The sequence below is a fragment of the Lagopus muta genome, chromosome 4, assembly GCF_023343835.1.
Source record: "Lagopus muta isolate bLagMut1 chromosome 4, bLagMut1 primary, whole genome shotgun sequence".
NCBI lineage: Eukaryota > Metazoa > Chordata > Aves > Galliformes > Phasianidae > Lagopus > Lagopus muta.
This window is the reverse complement of record NC_064436.1, coordinates 66,145,414-66,165,359: the sequence shown is the minus strand read 5'-3', so window position 1 is coordinate 66,165,359 and position 19,946 is coordinate 66,145,414. Positions and strand designations below refer to the sequence as shown.

The following is a 19,946-nucleotide window of genomic DNA, read 5'->3' as shown; positions in this document are numbered from 1 at the left end:
GTGTCAGGGTCAGTCACTGCCCCAGGCCAAAGGACATTTTTTAACTACTTTCAGACCACCTAATTAGTGGCCTTCTGCCACAGTGCAACCTCTAACCCACTCATGACTGGTGAGGCCCATTAGTGAGTGCTCCCTCCCCACCTTAAGACTTTAAATCTGCCGTTCGATCCACCAAGAATTAAGTTGCATCTTCAGTTCAACCAAAATCACCTACACCATCTCAATGCAGCATCCATCCAATTCTAATTAGCACTGTGTCAGCACCACAGGAAACAGGAATCCGAGAGGATAAAACATATATAACAAAGGGGCAAAGGATTGGGGCACACCTCAGAAACTACAACAGCTGTTGAGAAAATCAGCATCATTTTCTCAGTTATCCCCTATGGTTTTAAGAACATCTTGACACTTCAGCATCCATCTTTCAGAGCCTCTCCTCCCTTCTCCGGCTCCCAAGAACAAAGATCTTTTTTAGCCAAAGGAATAGGCATAAATGCTTTCTTTTGTTAGTGAGTTTCAATAAATTGAGTTATAAATACCCATTTGCTAGAATCTAGCTAGCATTTTATGTATTAAAAAAGTAACACTCATTTGTCCAAAAATGTTGCATAAAATATTAATTCTGGACAACAAAAGCACAGAAGAAAGATGAGTGCCAGAACTCTTAATTAATTTCAAGCTATAGTACATATATTTATTTGTGGACAGCCTAGATCAAGGAGAACGAGGGGTGGAGAAGGGAGGATTAGTTCTTAAAATCTAATGAGAATTTGAACAGCAACCTCAGACGTGCTTCTCTTGCACACAAAACCTATTTATTGAGCTATAAAGTAGCCAGAGGTTAAGGCTCAACACTAGCTCAACTTTTTCCTTTAAAAAAGAAAAGAAACCAGAACAATCTTCCAGTTCAGATTACTTGAAATATTTATTCATAAGCACATATGGTATGAAACGGATGTGAATCTATTTTTCACTGTCTTTATCAATGACAAACATCATCAGCCTTTTACAAGTGTGCATTTTTAGGCAGCAAGAGAAAACTGGAAAGATTAAGCCTTTCTATCACAGTCAGATTTCTCCTCCATCTTCAGCTGATCCTCTGCTTCACGCTGGCACAGACTGCTTCCCCAGGCTTGTACAGAACCAGGCAGCTGATAACGTGTAGCCCTGAATATCTGCTGTGACCATTAGAATCAGGGTCACACTTTTAAACCCTCCTTCAAATACCAACGTATGAGGAATGCCTCCTCAGAGTAAAATAGTAAAATGGAGTTTATGGCTAACTTATAAAATTGCTGGTGCCTCTAAAGCAGCTTCCATTGAGCAATCCTTAACAGGAAACTACCACGCTTCAGTTGTGCTGGAACAGCTGCCCAGACAGGCTGTGGATGCTCCGTTCCTGGAGGTGCTCAAGGCCAGGATGGCTGGGGCCCTGGGCAGCCTGGTCTGGTATTAGATATGGAGGTTGGCAGCCCTGCCTGCAGCAGAGGGGTTGGAACTTCATGATCCTTGAGGTCCCTTTGAACCCAAACCGTTCTGCAATTCTATGAAATTCAGGTGGTTGTATCAAGAAGCATTACCCATCCCTAAAGCTGCTGTGGAGAAACCCACCATTAGAATGAGTCAGCTTTGATGCAGGATCACAAGAAGACAGGCTGCAACATCCTGACATTCACTGGTGAAGAACTGCACTCTTTCCCAGATGGAGACATTTTAGTACTGATATTTCTTGAGCTAAAGGGCACTGATTTGTCTTTTTTTGCTTCAGACTGAATCAGGCACTACTTGAAAACAAGAGCAGATCTAGCATTCAATTCCTACCTGCTTTCATAGGTTTTATCAAATGATTTACTGTTCAGTGTTGCTCCCAGCTGTTTAGTGACTTGATGTCAGGTCCATTTTAGCAAATCATGCCGACGTTTTACAGCATCTAACTCCTGCATCCTGTGGACCTCATCATCTGACCAATTCTGACCGCATGTGAAGTGCACTAACACACATCCGGAACAGCAGATATACGATCTGTCCTTTCACACATTTCCTCAGGGCTTAGCTCTCAGAACTGTAAATGTCAGCTTTGAGATATATGGTCACTGCTTGCATTAGGAAGCAAAATTGCACAGGCGCTTGAGAAAGAAAGCTCATAGTTTTAAACAAATAACAAGACAAGCTTTTGTAACAGCACCTTTATGGAACAAGGTTAGCTTTAGACAAGTGCCAGCTTACAGGGATTTTTATATAAAGAAAGCAATCTTGGGTTTAGCCCACTCTGATAAAGCTTACAACACTAATTTATAGGCACTGTGTTCGGGCTATTTCCAAAGTAAAAAAAGGCTTTCCATTACAATGCTTGGAGTGGTTAACAAGTAAGATAACTTACTGCATTCTTTTTCAGAGATCACTCAATCTTGTCCATTATGTCCCAGTATTATTGGGATTTCAGAACACGCAAACAATGCAATCCTAGCTCAGGTTAAAGAGGAAAGCAATGTAATGTAAGCCAAAGAACAAACTATTTTCATAGTTACAACTGTGAATATACATATTCGCATGGGAAGTTACACTCATTTTTCTGCATAAAAATTCCACCTCTCCATACAACAGTGATGTGTCAGCAGAGGACTACACTGTGCACGGCTCAGCCTTGAAAAGAAAGTCTGGACTGGAGTCACAGCCAGCTACATGGATCAACAAGCAACCCCTTCAGATCCAGCAGCTCTGGTTTAGTGGACGGAAACTTTGGCCTATTGTTCAAACATACTTGTCAGCAACAAACAAGAAAGATCTTTAAAAATAAAGCAAACTGTCTTGTGTGCATAAAAAGTCAGTGCCTTGATCTTTAAAAGCATCTCTATAAGCGACTTTACCTTAAACTGGGCAGTGCTTAAGTTACAAAAGATTCAAGGCTGATTAGTTTCTTTATGATGGCTGAAGAAACGGTTCTGCTTCAGGAATTCAAGATGAATCAGGTTTAGTAGTAGATTTATTAATTTGCTGTGATTTACAGTGCAGTGATCACGTCTGAAACGAGGAGACATCAAAACAGGTTTAGCCTAAAGGTTTATGGCTTCCAAGTCAAATTCCATGACCAGTGTCAGTCATTTGGGCAACTGAAGATTAGCAAACAGAAGATAAGCAGAGGTCAGGTGCTGCACTGATGATTTGGAGACAGTATTCCAAAGTATCTTCTCTTACAGCAATTTCCTTTTCTCAAACTCCTGCAAGTAGCAAACAGACATTTCAGATGGAAGACAAAAAAAAAAAAAGGCTTTTATTACTATTATATTTTAAATTACTTTGTATTTATTTTAAATCTAATTTTAGGAATTGAAAACTAAATTAAAAAATACTTCATGTGTACAAACCTTCTCTCACCTCACATTAACTCACTGGCTACAAAAAGCAATTGAGCTAGATTGCAGTGATACCAAGGAACCACTTGCTCCCAGACACAGCATAAACTGGCTTGAAAAACATTAATTCTCTGTAAGAGCATACAGAAGTTTTTCAGTTGTATGCATTCAGCTCTAATTCCGAATTAGTACTTAACAGACATTTCTATATGCCATATTGACTGCACTTTCAAAGACTGTTTTGTTGCTTTAAATTAATTTGGGTTCTTTGCTTCCTCTGATAGAACCCAGAAAACACAGTTCAACAAGTAGTTGTACACCACAGCAAAATGCAATCACTTCTGCATTTTTGCTGCTCACTTTCCTATAAAGGAAATACTACATATAACTACTGCTGCATATCACCTAAGTCATAACTACACTAACCAAGCTTCGAGCAGCAGAGTATTTGGGTCTGATATGCACTGCCAACTCCTATTCCCTCAAAAGCAGACTCCTGCTTAGTGTGAGTGCACAAATATACCAATTAACCAACCTTGTAGATGGTGCTGCCTAACTGAGCAGGGGACATGCTGACAACAACACCAGCGCTCTGAAGAGCAGCTATCTTCTCTTTGGCTCCACCCTTCCCACCAGCAATGATTGCTCCAGCATGACCCATCCGTCTGCCTGGAGGAGCAGTGAGACCAGCAATGAATGACACTACTGGCTTGGCATTTGAACCCTGTCAATAAAGAAAAGACACTGAGTTACATGGTGAAGGGTGAATGAAAAGCAACTCCAGGTAACAGATTTCAAATAATACATCTTTGGCTAGGTGATACATCAAAGAGCTGGAAATCTCAGACCACATGAAACCTTTAGCTAGAAGTATGAAATACTTCACCTCCTGATAAAAAGCAATACTTTACAAAATGCTTTCCAAAAAAAAAGCAAAATGTTCCCTACAAATATCATAATAGAATTAAAAATCTGGAGCTGATTCTCTACAGTTAAACTGAAATTAGGAGCTTTAATCACGTTAAATTCCTCTTATATCAAAGTATGATAGCTTGTATCCTTTGCTCTTTTGTCAGCAGAGGTTAGAAATTGAACCAAGCTTTCTTGACATGGCAGAAAAGGGCTAACCAACAACATATTTGGAAGTAAGCTCTTCAAAACTTACAGAATTATTTTCCTTCAAGAAAGCTGCTGCATCTTCTTCAGCATTTCCTCCAATTTCCCCAATCAATATGATTCCTTCAGTATGAGGATCCTTCAGGAAGACATCAAGACAGTCAATAAAATTAGTTCCATTGAAAGGATCACCTCCAATCCCTGGAAAAAAAGTGTAAAATTGAATTAAAAAATAACTCAAGATAATGACACTGCATTTACATTAACAGTTTCAAAGCAAATTTCAACAGGAAGGTTATTCCCAAAGACTCATAAGACAGACAGCTCTTGGAGTGCCAAAGAATCTGCTCTAAATCTCTCCTCCACTACTTCACAGAGAGCTTGCTATCCAAAGTTAAACATCTGTGAATGATTTGCTCAGAGAGGCTGTGGATGCCCCATCCCTGGAGGTGTTCAAGGTCAGGTTGGATGGGGCCCTGGGCAGCCTGGTCTGGTATTAAATGGGGAGGCTGGTGGCCCTGCATGTGGCAGGGGGTTGGAGATTTGTGATCCTTGAGGTCCCTTCCAACCCTGGCCGTTCTGTGATTCTGTGATTATTCACCTTCCAAACCATAAGCCAAACATCACATCCTATACAGAGACTCCACACAAAATACAGCTGAGTTAAGACTCCAGCAACAGAATTTTACTGCTAAAAAAAAAAAGTGAATGAGCCAACTTGCTCAGAACACCCAACTAAATGCCTAAGAATGCTCTGTCCTTTTACATTAATATTAAACTTCTCAGAACAATTTGTTTCTAAACTGATGCCACGTTTGTTGGCTGCTCTCTGCTCAAAGATGTTTTCTAGGCTTTTATTCATCTGATGTGGAAATGGTAACAGAAAAGGATTATATCTTCACAACAGATAGAGATCTCATTTCTCAGCATAATGATAAGCCACCCAACAATTTCTAGGCTTGCAGAAAGAAATTATTTTGGACGTGTTCCTGTGAAGAAAAAGCCAGTGAGTCTAACGCTGCTTCTGAGGAAACCTACCAACACAGAAGGACTGCCCCAATCCAACTTGCGTTGTCTGATGAACAGCTTCATAGGTCAGGGTTCCAGATCTTGACACAATGCCTTTGGGAACAAAGGGAGATAAACTTGACACTGAGTGCATGACTGCAGGTAGCTGTTCTTAAATTCAACAAAATCACCTTACTGAACTGAACACAAGATGTCAGGTTTTTCAGCTATCATTGCCAAAACATGAAAACTATAAAAGATTACATTTGTATTATTTCGTGATTAGCATTTTTGACACTTAATTGTAAAGAGATTAAAGCTGCCCAGCAAAGCAGTTATGTTGGCTGAGATGGCATTCTTCACACTACCACTTCATCAGGAAAGAAAGTTGGAAACAAAATAGAATATATACCTTGTCCTGTATAAAAATAGCTTACACCTTGAACTCAAAACAGGGTTGCAACTCAATTAGGTTCTTCCAGAACCCAAAGATGCTACATTGAAAGGGTAGGTGATAGCAAGACAAGGGGAAATGGTTTTAAATTGAAGGAGGGAAGGTTTAGGTTGGATTTCAGGGGGAATTTCCTCACAGAGAGAGTGGTGAGGTGCTGGAACAGCTGCCCAGAGAGGCTGTGGATGCCCCGTCCCTGGAGGTGTTCCACGATGGGGCCCTGGGCAGTCTGGTCCAGTATTAAATGGGGAGGTTGGTGGCCCTGCGTGTGGCAGGGGGTTGGAGCTTCATGATCCTTGAGGTCCCTTCCAACCCTGGCCATTCTATGACATAAAAGAGTTACCATTCCTCAGATACTTGCTGCTGCAACTGATTGTTCTACAATACATATTTAATGTTTATATTACAGTATTACAAGAGACCACAACCCCAGCCAGACCTAACTACATTTTCTGCAGCCAAAGTTAAGCACTGAATCGTAGGTTGGGGACAAAATACTTGCATGCCTTTTATCCATTTTTTAAAGTCAAGATTTTTGTTAACACTACAAGAAGGAAGCTTTTCAAGAAAAACAGACATTATCTTCCATCTATTTCAAGCCACTTAACAAGCAGTGTAATTAGTATACTCCAGAAACAGAAGGCAAAATGCACTATTAGACTAACATTTAACTTTGTCTGCTGTTTATACCATAGAAGAGTGCAGATGTCTACCAGCAAAGAAGTGGGTTTATTTCTTACTACAGCCCACAGAGAACTTCCTATGTTTCAGATTCAGATACTATAGACCAAAATTTGAGGCTGTTTTCAAAGCTCAATGCCTCAGAGCAAGAGAAGGCTGAGGAGCATTCCATCAAATGTGAGTGTCAAATGAAGTTGGGAAGGTGGCAAAGTTCACATCTTTACTCCCTGGCTCATGGATCACTATCAAAAACGTTTCTAGCAGCAGTAGGATATCAGGATTTAAAACATCCTTTTGCACTTGATGTGCAAAAGATTCATTCATTCAGATTCCATGGTCCTGTGACTCCAGCAGACACTCAAGATCTTAACAGAACTTTGATTCAGAAGAAAGCCTGAATGACAATACCAATTGTCACTGTTACAGTCATAGAGCAATGGCTTAATGTTATCTAGAAGGGAAATAACTGCAGTGGTCTGATTTTTCTATTTCCAGTTTGACACAAGTGCTAATGCTTCCTCCATTCCAGCATCACCAGGTACAGCTTATTCCATTTTTAGAAGTGGTCAAACTAATGGTTGGCGACCCTGCACACATTGAGCAGGGGGTTGAAACTAGATGATCACTGTGCTCCTTTTCAACTCAGGCCATTCTATGATTCTGTGTTAGAAAAACTGCCCTGAGTACTGTTAGTTCCAGTACAGTGAACAGCTTTCCTCACAGCAAACATGTTTTTCCACCAGAAAAATTACAAACATTAAAAGGTGCTGTGTTTAAGATAAGCAAAATACCTCACTGACAGATAATGGCAGTGTATGCTGCTTGCATTGTTTCTGAAGCTCCATTTATTAAGATAGCAATGTATGTTTTGGAGCACCTTTTAAATAATGCAATGCAGGAGTTACAATCTATTCTTATTTCTATAGCTTAAGACAAAGAACCACTAGAAATCAGCATACAACGCTTGCATGCTAAAGGGTTTGTAACTAATGTGTGGTTATGAACAATTCTCTGCCTCTCTGATCTCGGCTCCCCTGTCTGAGAAGTGGGTGTGCTTGTCAGTTCCACTCACCATGGTACTACTGCCTGAATTCCCAGGTTAGAAAGTTCTTTGTAAACTCTTCTCTTTGGAAGTACGCTCGAATAATCGTGTTAAGGAAACAAACTCTATCATTAAGTCTTTGGCCTTCAGGATTTATGAGAAAGCTAACTTACAAACTGAAGGACAAAGTGTTCCACAGCATATTAAGTGCCTTCTGGGTAGGATGAGGTTAGCCTTGTGGATAAGAATACTAGAGCACCAAACGTTACTTTTAGATGATGCATAAATATTCAAAAACTCACCAATTCTTCCTTTTTTGTGAATGTGACCAGGCATGATACCGATTTTACACTCTCCTGGCTAAAGAAAGAATAAGAAGACAAATCAAGCATTCAAACCATCACTAAGAATGGTTCAGCCTTGGAGCAAATTCAGAATTCACTTACATTGATGACCCCAGGGCAGTTTGGGCCCACAAGTCGAGTCTTATTCTGGCGAAGCAGTCTGTGCTTAACCCGAACCATGTCCTGCTGGGGAATCCCTTCAGTAATGCAAACAACCAGGGGGATTTCTGCATCGATTGCTTCATTGATTGCAGCAGCAGCAAATGGAGGAGGTACATATATAACCGTGGCAGAAGCACCAGTCTGTTCTTTGGCCTACAAGGACAATAATAAAAAAGGTATCAAGCGTTTAATGAGCCCAAAGAGAGCATCTGATTACTAGTCACTTCAAGTAAGTCCTCTACAGGCAAAAGTGAAATAAATAGATAAATAACAGTTTACCATAAACATGCAAGTGTTAAATTCACTGAAGATGGACATACAGAGCACAGGGAACTGAAACCTAAGTACTATCTGAAAAAGACCTCCCCTAAAAACACTGTTAGATAATACTTGGCCACAGCTTCATCACACAAACCAAAATCAATCAGGAAACAGCTACAGGCATAAAACGTAAGCCTACTGCAAAGAAAAGATATTTGCATTGCTGAGTGTGAAGATCAGAGTGGAAGGCAGATTCATGCCTGACCACACAGAAAGCCTCTCTCACAAGGCTTCTATTTCCTTGCTTGCATAGTGACATCCAAGGTTCAAATCTGTCTCTTCACTATGAGGAATGGAAGCATTCAGCAGCATTAGCTCTTGGACTGAACTGTCTGCTCCTTCAGTCACTGCTACAAATTACCTCCTTCACAGAATTAAACACAGGCAGACCCAGATGTGTTTTTCCACCTTTCCCTGGAGAAACTCCTCCAACTAGATTGGTGCCGTACTCCAATGCCTGTTGGCTGTGAAAGGTGCCCTATGAGAGAAAAAGAACAAAGATAAAATGCATATAACAACAAATAAAATGTGAAAAAAAAACAATTCTGATGACATCTATAATTCTGAAGACAATTTATTGCACCTCAATTTACAATGAGGTGATTTCACCCCCAATAAACAATCGGCTACTCTGAAGAGTGCATCAACTTGTTTTAAGTCAATTCAGAATATGCTATCAGTTTGTATTTGTTTTTTGTTTCTTTTAAACTGAGGCACACCAAAGAGCAATTTGTCCTGTGTTGCTGATACACCTGTAGACGTAGCAGCCATGTTTTATTTTCCACATCCATTATGGCAGCTGATAAATTCAAAGAAATTACCATTCTCATCCATAACCAGGAGACAGATTAAGCAAAAAGCAGTCTTCTCCCCTTTTAAATGTGTAAAAGAGTGAATGTGAGATTCAAATTAAAACAATTTTTTTTCCTGTGGGCATCAATGTTCAAAGGCATTCGTGTGAAAGATCACTTTCAAAGCTGTAAGGTTTTACAAAAGTAGCTTTTAAAGCTTGTAAAGGGAGCAAGTCTCCCTTTACAAAGAAGCCCTTTCAGTTGTACAGGGCTTAAGGCTTGAGAGCAAAGCCAACCACAAAAATAAAAATGAAACATAAAATAAAGTCAGGAATCAGAACACAGTTGACTCAAAAACAAAGTTTTAAGTTTGCACACTGAAAAACAAAAATCTATAGTTTATTGATATTAAGAAAAATGCTATTTGGACTTGGAAAGTAGAGAACTACACAGCCAAAGGGATCTCTTCAACAAAGCTTTGCTTCCTATCAACAAAGAACAAACTATAATCTCTCTTATGCATTACTATATTTCATGGCCAAATAATTTTCTGCACCAGCAGGGTGACAGAAGAAGTATTGCACATACACGTACCTGCTTGCCTGTAAAACCCTGACAGATAACCTTTGTGCCTTTGTTAATATATAGATTTTTCCTTGATGCTGTGTAAGAGCAGTGTCGTACTCCATTCTGGTGCACTAGAGAAAGGCAGAAAAGAGAAAGCAAACCATTAATCCACTGCCTCGTTATGCTCCACGTTAAAAAATGTCCTATCAAATAAGTACATACACATTTATGTTTTCATAGAATCATAGAACAGCCTGGGTTGAAAAGGACCACAAAGCTCATCCAGTTCCAACCCCCTGCTACGTGAAGGGTCACCAACCAGCAGACCAGGCTGCCCAGAGCCACATCCAGCCTGGCCCTGAATGCCTCCAGGGATGGGGCATCCACAGCCTCCTTGGGCAACCTGTTCCAGTGCATCACCAGCCTGTGTGTGAAAAACTTCCTCCTAATATCTGACCTAAACCTCCCCTGTCTCAGTTTAAAACCATTCCCTCTTGTCCTATCACTATCCTCCCTCATAAACAGCCGTTCCCCTTCCTGTTTATACACTCCCTTCAAGTACTGGAAGGACACAATGAGGTCTCCCCAGAGCCTTCTCTTTACAAGCTAAACAAGCCCAGTTCCCTCAACCTTTCCTCACAGGAGAGCTGCTCCAGCCCTCTGACCATCTTAGTGCCCTCCTCTGGACCCGCTGCAAAAACTCCACATCTTCCTGTGGGCCCCAGGCCTGGACACAGCACTGCAGATGGGGCCTCACAAGAGCTGCGCAGAGGGGGACAATCACCTCTCTCTCTCTCTCTCCCTGCTGGTCACCCCTTTTTTAAGATGAATTGATCCAATTGCTTTTAAAAGCAGCTCTGGAAGTTCTTAAGTGATAATGACTTGTTTTTCTAAGGTATTACACATCGGTAATTTACCCAGTTTGCTGAGGGTCAGACCATGCACATACACCACACTGAACATCAGAACCCCAGTAAGACGAACAACAGATGGCAGCATCTTATCTACTGCTTTCATTCACAAATGAATTCATCCCCATCCTCTACACATTTCTGCAAAGTGATAAAGGAGACCCAAAATCCCAGGTTTTCTTAAAGCAAGCAAAAGCTATTACACAGAAAGAATATTTTTCAATATAAACTGCTGATGCAGGAATGAGGTGACTGTTAGCAGGACCTTCTTTCTCCATACCATAAAAGCACTTCCACAGTGCCAAGATCAGCTGTCCATCCCATATCCATTTTCGGATATTTACAACCTTTCACAAAAACGTTTTCAAAACCTTAAGTTGACCAATTCTCAGCTTTCAGGCATATACATGGATATATTTTTCAAGGATAAGAAGCTTTCAAGTCTTTTCTTTTTCACACTTTGATAGCTTGGAAAAGATTTATTCTTCTGCACCGATAACTGAAAAACTGCTTAAATTCCAAAACTTTTTATGGATTTAGTCTTGAAAATACCTCATAAATGACAAAGTAACCTTGGTTTAGAGAAAATACAGCTGGCTTAGAAAAATCTGGCTAGAAGTGTGAGCAGTTTGCTGACTAGGTCTGGATAGTGACAGGACAAGGGGGAATGGTTTTAAACTGAGGCAGGGGAGGTTTAGGTCAGATATTAGGAGGAAGTTTTTCACACAGAGGCTGGTGAGGCACTGGAACAGGTTGCCCAAGGAGGCTGTGGATGCCCCATCCCTGGAGGCATTCAAGGCCAGGCTGGATGTGGCTCTGGGCAGCCTGGTCTGCTGGTTGGTGACCTGCACATAGCAGGGGGTTGGAACTGGATGAGCATTGTGGTCCTTTTCAACCCAGGCTGTTCTGTGACTCTATGACTTCTGGTAGAGGCAGCTCAGCATATACACGTGTCTGCAGAGCAATATGTTTTGAAAGAAAAGAAGAAATAAAAAAAACCCTTTGTGCTTTCTGGGATAGATTAGGATGAGAGATTTTTATTATCCCTTACAGCTGGCACGATACAGCTCTCTATTTCCCACTGTGACCTCATCTGAAGTAGAAAACTTTCTCCCTGGCCACCAGCACAGTAAGAGCAGCAGAAGTACGGCTGGAAATGCAGTTTTGCTGAACATGGCACAGGCTGCAAGTCCTGGGTGCAAACAGCAAGAGATTTAACAGACAAGAGATGAGAAGGAAACAGGTGGAAATGGAAACGGCACACCCAAGTTCACAGCAGGTAAGAGTCAGAAATAGAACCCAAGTCTCAATTTGCAGCTAGACTTTCATTCACCAGCTCATCTTGTTTCACAGCTTCCAACTGCTGTTCAAGGAATTGCTTCTGTTAGAACAAATCAGGGTTCCACAGTGTAATCCATGTGCCTTCAGGAAGACAGGACAAGAAATTATTTGCTCTTCTGCTTGCAAAGCTTCAGCAACCAGCCACTAAAAGCTAACCTCATCACTGACCCTATTTCAATGTACAGCTCTAACTTACAGGCCAAACTGCAATAGTGCAGGCTTTGTGTCAAGCCACAGAGAACAAGAACAAGACTTGCAAACCCAGATCCAATCAGAAGCACAGTGAAAATGCTGTATTTTGTCAGATCAGAGGTCTAATAACATTAATACCACTGTGCTCAATGAAGGCCTGTAGTGCACCTTCAGAAAAGCAGAACACAGTGCCAGGTAACCTTCCTCAGGCAATCCCTTTGGCTTCTGCCACATAATTTTTGGTTTTTGATAGTTTGCATTTGTATTTAAGGAAAACAAATAGATCTGATTTAAAGCAATAAAGCCCAAGTTACCTTTGTACAGCTTACCCCAGCAGCACAGATAGCAGGGCTCAATCCCTTCCCAACTCAAACTTCATGGAGTTGGAAACTTGTTATTTTCAGGACACAAGATTCCCTAAAGCTATAGAGAGGAATCCAAATCAGAGTGCTTCTCTCTTGCCCACATTTATCCTGGACCAAAAAAAAAAAAAGAAGTTTGGAAGGCAGGGAAGGATCTGAAGGTGCTCACAGAATAGCACAACATGAAAGCAAGGGAAAGAAACAAAGATTCCTTTCCAGAAGGACCTGAGCAGGTAGTTCCACTGCCAGGAGACTGACAAGCAATAAATGAAATTCTCCCTCTATCACTTCTTGAAATGCCCTGGGAGCTTAGAGACAAAGCAAGATATTCCTTTCTATTTCCTATGTAAGAAAAGAAGAAAGCCTTAGAAAATAAATAGGCTCCAGTACAAATGGGAAGAATGGACTTCAGGGCAAAGTCAGGGAAAGGAGTCAAGTCCAAAGAGCACCAGTGGAAATACCCAAGTTTTTCTGCTGGAAGAGGACAAGGAGATCCCACGTAATCAAGGGATTGCTCAGAATTCTCTTTCAGACAAGGAGAAAGATATTATGTGCTCAGGACAGGATTTCTAGCTACTGCTCCTCAGTTTCTCTTCCCTCACTCTTCTCTTGCCAAGTTCCTGTTAATTATGGAAATCCCCATCTATGAACGCAGCGTAAGAGTTTAAGAAATAAGTTAACCAGTCTATAGAAGGACAGATGTGATGACTATGCTACACCCACCACATTACACAGAAGTAGGACTAATGGGAAAGCAACATTTAGAAGAATTTCTATTTCTTTCAACACTTCTTTGTTCCCTAACCAAAAATCCCCACTCATTGCAAAGAACAATACTGGCTGCACTGGGCCACGGAGTCATAAAGAGTGAAGCTGCCTTCCAAATCTAAGGAGTTTAAGGAGAAAATAGGCACTCCTGTTCTTCCAAGACAACAACCTTTTTCCCATATATACTTCACTGAGAATGCATGCAGCTGAAGGGCTGGGAGCCCCTCTCCCAGTGCTGCTCACACTAACACACCCAACAAATCCTCCATTTGCATCATTACTTCTACAGCAATCTTTGCCAGAGCTATGCCCCTAATCTACTTCCATGATTTAATCTAAGAGCTTTCCAAAGCCTTTAATCACACCCAACGTAACATCCCAAATTTAAGGTTCCAGCAGACTTTTAACATTTAAGAGCAATGAACCAGAAAAATGTTTCAATTAAGGAATATTTGATCTCTCAGAAGTTTCTTTAAGTTTATAAACCGTTGCAAGCAGAACACCTCTTGAACCACTCAGTCCACCTCTCCCCTTACGACCCAAAAAGAACCGTAAGCACTCTTCCTTCAATCTGTTTGACTGCTGTTTGTAAAGGGAATGAAGTGGGGTTTCAAAGACATAAAGATCTGTAAAAAATTAGCTTTGCTGGAGTACAAATTAACCCACACCAGAGATGCTATACGCCCATCCACCAACAGAACCAATTCTCTTGGACTCACAGGAGTGAGCTCAAAGAGTTCAACTGATAGACAGAGACACCGTGCTGAGGCAACACAGCTCTCTACTGGTGCTTATAGGGGACGTGAAGCAGGAAAGGACACCTGCAGGAGGGTGGGCGTGCCACAGCACCACAGCCTAAAGCACTGCAGAATCACATTAGGAGTCCCTGACCTACAAGTTAATCACAGAATGCCCTGGGTTGAAAAGGACCACAATGATCATCTAGTTTAAATCCCCCTGCTGTGTGCAGGGTCACCAACCAGCAGACTAGGCTGCCCAGAGCCACATCCAGCCTGGCCTTGAATGCCTCCAGGGACAGGGACATTAGAAACATAAAGCTTTTCTTGCAAGGAGTTTCACTGAAAACAATTAAGCTTAATTTTGCTCACTTGTTGCCAGCTGCAAGATGCAAGGCTAACACATCAAATCCTCAGCTTAAGATTCCAAGAAACAACTCTTGTGCTTTGACATGCCCATACTGATTCCAGTAGAGGATGCAGCATTAACTGCCCAAAATAAGCACAAAGAAAGAAAAATAAAGTTGTGGGTTTTTTAATTATTTATTTACTACAATCTTCAAAGCAATGCATATAAAGGCTTACAAGCTGAAAATTTAGCCTCAGATTGCTTGTGGACTCCCAGTGAATACGTAAGGGTTTGAGTTTTGGGTGGTCCTGTGTGGAACCAGCAGGTGAGCTCCACAATCAGTGTTCACAGAATGGCCAGGGTTGGAAGGGACCTCAAGGATTGTGAATCTCCAACCCCCTGCAACATGCAGGGCCACCAACCTCCACATTTAATGCTAGACCAGGCTGCCCAAGGCCCCATCCAACCTGGCCTTGAACAACTCCAGGGACGGGGCATCCACAGCCTCTCTGGGCAGCTGTTCCAGCACCTCACCACTCTCTCTGTAAAGAACTTCCCCCTGACATCCAACCTAAATCTACCCTCCTTTAAATTAAAACCACTTCCCCTTGTCCTGCAGTTATCAACCCTTTCAAAGAGTTGATTCCCTCCATTTGCAGGCTCCCTTCAGGTACTGCAAGGCTGCAATGAGGTCACCCTGCAGCCTTCTATTCTCCAGGCTGAACAAGCCCAGCTCCCTCACCCTGTCCTCGTGTTCGCCCTTTCCAAAAGGGATAACGTATCACTAAGACTCCAGCTCTACTCGCTGCCCCCAAAAAGCCCGACGTGGCTCCTCTCCACCACGGTCACACCACAGAAAAAGCCACCCCAGAGCGCAGCGGCTTCTCCATGCAGAGGAACCTCAGCTCCCCGAGGCGCGGGTTCTCCTCAGAGCGCTCAGCCCCGCTCTCCCCTCCCCGGGTGACCTTGCGAGGCGGCGGGAAGAGGAGGAGGAAGAGGAGGAGGCGGCCGGGCTCCCCTTCAGCGCAGGCCCCGCGGCCTACCCCGGAGCAGCGGCCGCGGGGGGAGCCGGTTGCCAAGCAGCGCGGAAGACCCCGGAACGCCGTTGAGGGACGAGGGCCGGTACTCACGGCGGAGGAAGCGGCCCAGGAGGCGGGCGGCCGCGGCGCTGCAGTGAGACATCGTCCCCTCGCAATGACACCGCCACGGCGGCCCTACGCGGCGCCTGAGCACTGCCCCACCGGCACGCCGCCGGGCAGCCCCGCGTTGCGATTGGCTCAAAGGGAAGGTCCTCCGCACGGTGTCAGCCAATCAGAAGGGAGCTGAGGGGCGGGAAAGCTCCGCGGGGGATTGTGGGGGCTATAGTCCGCAGCGCCTCGCCTGTGCGAGCGCTGAGCCCCCAGCGCTGGGGGAGGGGAACACTGAGAGCTCCTCTGAGGTCACCAAGTCCAAATGCAGCCCATCCCCACTGTGCCCACTAACCGTGTCCTTCAGTCCCACCTCTACACAGTTCCTGAACTACCTCCAGGGACAGCGAGCCCAGGACCCCTCTGAATCACAGAATCACAGAATGGCTCAGGTTGGAAGGGACTTCAAGGATCATGAAGCTCCAACTCCCTGCCACATGCAGGGCCACCAACCTCCACATTTCATACCAGACCAGTTTGCCCAAGGCCCCATCCAACCTGGCCTTGAACAACTCCATAGATGGGCATCCACAGCACCTCTGGGCAGCTGTTCCAGCACCTCACCACTCTCTCTGTAAAGAACTTTCCCCTGACATCCAACCTAAATCTTCCCTCCCTCAACTTGAAACCATTTCCCCTTGTGCAGTAGTTATCAACCCTTTCAAGATTGATTCCCCTCCTCTGGGCAGCCTGTGCCAATGCACTACCACTCTTTCTGATATTTTTCATAATATCCAACCTAAACCTCCTCCAGCACAACTTAAGGCCGTTGCCTCTCGTCCTGTCACTGTTACCTGGGATCCCCAGCTCGCTACAATCTCCTCTCAGGGAGCTGTACAGAGCCATAGGGCCTCCCCTGAGCCCGCTCTTCTCCAAACTGAACAATCCCAATTCCCTCATGTTGACACAAGTCATTACCCCGTAATACAAATGTTGTGGGACAGAAGCCAGCTCTACTCACTTCAACATAAGAAGAAATAAGCCTGTTTTGGGTTGGTTTAATGCAGTGACTTTGTTCCTAGCAGAGAACACTCTGTTCTGCCAACACTAATTTAACTGATTCAATCAGCTAAGTAGAAAGAATCCATTCAACCCAGGGAGAAACAATACAGCAGTGAGCAGCACTCAGGTGGCACAGGAGTTCCCCTGCACCGCTTGGGACAGACTGAGTTCTGTCTCAGTGTGGGGCAGCCAAAGGGTTGGAAAAAAACCATGGGATTTAATCTCTGAACAATGCTTTTCAGCCACTGCAGAATGGCACTGTCTTCCTAATACATTTTTAAGTGTGCAACCTTGTTTTAAGAGCAATGTGGATTTTGGAGCTGAACCTTATGGAAATCACACGTCCAGAAACAGCCGAATCCCAGTGAAAACATCTTTTTGCTCATTTACTTAGAGCTGGGCTTTGATCTTGTTTGAAAGCAGATCTTCGTGAGGTTAAACACAGGACTTTCTGCCCAGTATGTCTGCAGAGGGCTCGACCTTCAGATAGGAAAAACAACAACAACCAAAAGGAATAGAGTGTCATGTTAATGTTTACCTGGGAACTCCAGCAGGAGCATAAGATAAAATCACACTCCTGCTCACATTTTGCCTTTCCTAGATCTTTAGATGAAAAGAATTCGCTGCAAGCACAAAATTAAACTTCTTTTGATACTCCCTTAAAACTAATGGTAAAATGTTTTTCTTTCCTTTGCTTACCTTCTGGTTGGACGGTTGTGGGAATTTGGAGCTTAGGGACTATGCACTTCCTTGGGGCCATCACAGAAATCAGCCAATTCCTCCCAGCCAAGGCTTCTTCTGTGTAAGAAAAGGCAATGCTAATGCTTTGTTTGTTTCCTTCATCTGACAAAATGTGCAGTGTAAATAAATCACCCTTAAACATCTGGACTTCCTAGCACCAGGGGTAGAAAAGCCACACCTGCATTTTGCAGGGTGTCCTGTCTGCACTCCAGAGCCTATGTCTGGTATTTTAAACTGGAAGAGGGTAGATGTAGACTAGATATTAGGAAGGAATTTTTTATTGTGAAACCAGTGAGGTTGTGAATGTCCCCTCACTGAAAGCACTCAAGGCCAGGCTGGATGGAGCTGTGAGCAACCTAGTCTAGAAGGAGGTCTCCCTGCCTACAGTGGAGGGTTGGCACGAGATGCTCTTAAAGGCCTCTTCCAATCCAAACCATTCTATGATTACTTCCATGGCATATACACAGACTGTGCTCCAAGCACTGGCACTCAGAAGCACCTGGATAGAATTGTCACCTGCATCAAATGCCAGTCTCTCTCTTTCCCATGAACCTGAGATGGGTACAGAAAGTGCCTGCCAAGCTCACCTTCTCCATTCCCACAGGTAACTCACTCCTAGCACACACAGCATGCTATTTCCCATATGCACATTTCCAGGCATGAATCCATGTATCTCCTCTTCTGGATTTCCTGATGACTTGTTTTATGAGATTGTTGCAGACAACACAGGGAGCATTTAAGCTGCTTGTGGACTGGCATCTAGTACAGCTCGAGCCACCTCTCAGCACCCCTTCAGCTTCTCCCTGCCCCTCCAGGAAGGCCTGGTTTTCCCTTAAGTCCTATACTCAACCAGCCAGCCTTCTGCAGGTGCCTCGGGTACCATAGGGCATAACAGACAGCACTCAGCACCTATTTTTAGGCACTGGACATGAGCCTTTGCTGTCCAAATGGCATGCAGCTAGGGAGGAAATTCAGGTCCTATGTGCCAGATGAGTACACATGTGCTGTCCCAGCTCTTGTGCCCTGGGAGACCTTGTTGGTGCCATCAGCAGAGACAAAACAGCAGTTCCTGCCAACCATCAGCCCACCCCCATCATTTTTTCCCTGTTCATTCCTATAGTTGTTTTGGCACTTGTGGAAACCCACAGAACAACATTCAAATCCCTCCTTTAAAGCATTTTCTTCTACTTTCGTATTCTAAGAAACCTTTCGTCACCAGTTGTGGCAGAAAAGCAATGGATGGCTGAACAACCCTACACCTCCACTGACCAAAAATGATTATTTTTACTTTTCCCATACCTTCATCATAGAGGAAATTGCAGGCTGGGCATGAAGGTTTGATTGTCAAATATACATATGGTCATATTCAGAGTGGGTATTTTTGTCTGAGTTGAATTAGCCTCAAGTGCCACTAGATGTCACAGCTGCTTCATTGTTTAACTCTTCTCCCAGGGCTGTTGCAAGTTTGGCTGAAGAGTGAAAGCAAGGACTGTGCAGCAAAGCAGAACCAGGCTCCTGTCCTCAGGCCATTGTTGGAAGATGCTTTAGGACTGGCTTTTCTTGAGTAATGACCTCATGCCCTGCTGAAATCCTCAGACTGGTCGGGCTTGAAGGGAACCTGCAGGAAGCAGACAGTCAGGGAGGAGAAGGGGACATTGGAAGGGCACAAAAAGCTTTGCTGAAGGCAGGAAATCAAAGTGACCACAAAGATATGACCTTCTCTATGCTGATAATTTCACTGTTGGAAAAAAGTCACTTTTCTACACTTTTTCTGGGATTAACCAATAGCATTTACCTTGGTGCTGCTGATGCTTGCCAGTTGGAGCTCATGAAGGCCTGCTTCCTCCTGCTGAAATATTTAAGAAATAACAAAAACATCAAGCAAACATAATGAAGCCAAACTCAGGGCATTTTCTATCAAAGGCAGCTAATTTTAGTGCCACACTACTGCAGAGATTGGCTGCATCCCTGCCCTATTCATGGCAGAAAGGCAAATAACTGCATCACAAAGAAGCCAAGTGAATGGCAGGGGAAGAGTATTCTTCCTCCCTCCTTAGAGCAGCCCGATGTCTGTCTCCTCTCATGTCACCCATAGGAACCTGTTAATTCCCTGCATCTAGCTCTGAGGTTCCCAAAGGAGGATACATCTTTTCTGGAGGCTGGTTCAAACTAATTATCTCCCACAAACCTTCAGAGAATTTTCCTTCTCCTGAAGACACCGCAGTTAGAGCAGCAGCCTGTGCCATCGCTGTGCACGTGAAAGTCATAACAATGCTGGAGGGAATTAATTCCTTTATTCACTCTGTTGTGACCAATAATTGTGCCTGTGGATTCTGTTTTCACTCCACTGGCAACACTTATGTTACAAACAAAACCAAAACCGAATTCCTGTGAAATTGCTATGAAAGAATTCCCTGAAGGGGAAAGCAAAAATAAAAACAAGGGGGAAAGAATAAGAACAGTGGGAAAAAAAATTAAGAGAAGTCAGATGTGGTTCAGGAAATAGCTAAAGACAATTTC

The 19,946-nt window shown here is 43.3% G+C and overlaps 1 protein-coding gene across 2 annotated transcripts; it reads right to left on the bottom strand.

Moving 5' to 3' along the window:
• Positions 1-900: 900 nt before the first annotated feature.
• On the bottom strand, positions 901-15,760 carry SUCLG1 (succinate-CoA ligase GDP/ADP-forming subunit alpha). Of its 2 annotated transcripts, none has more exons than XM_048942184.1 (9): positions 15,627-15,760; positions 9,864-9,967; positions 8,840-8,956; positions 8,098-8,310; positions 7,954-8,011; positions 5,508-5,591; positions 4,519-4,670; positions 3,889-4,077; positions 901-3,218 (listed from the first exon to the last, which is right to left on the bottom strand). In XM_048942184.1, the coding sequence occupies exons 1-9, from the start codon at positions 15,676-15,678 to the stop codon at positions 3,192-3,194; spliced, it is 996 nt and encodes a 331-aa protein (XP_048798141.1). In that variant the 5' UTR covers positions 15,679-15,760; the 3' UTR covers positions 901-3,191. The 2 variants fall into 2 exon arrangements, with proteins under 2 accessions (XP_048798141.1, XP_048798140.1); XM_048942183.1 differs by having other exon boundaries at positions 15,540-15,752.
• Between the last annotated feature and the right edge of the window lie 4,186 nt (positions 15,761-19,946).

What these genes read in the sequence shown, in the direction of transcription:
- SUCLG1 (XM_048942183.1), bottom strand. Translation starts at nt 15,678, where the DNA reads ATGTCTCACTGCAGCGCCGCGGCCGCCCGCCTCCTGGGCCGCTTCCTC. An exon ending in TGTTTAATTCTGTGAAGGAG is followed by an intron (nt 8,311 to 8,839) that starts GTAATTTGTAGC and finishes TTGTCCTTGTAG; the next exon opens with GCCAAAGAACAGACTGGTGC. An exon ending in TCACAAAAAAGGAAGAATTG is followed by an intron (nt 5,592 to 7,953) that starts GTGAGTTTTTGA and finishes TTGTTCCCAAAG; the next exon opens with GCATTGTGTCAAGATCTGGA.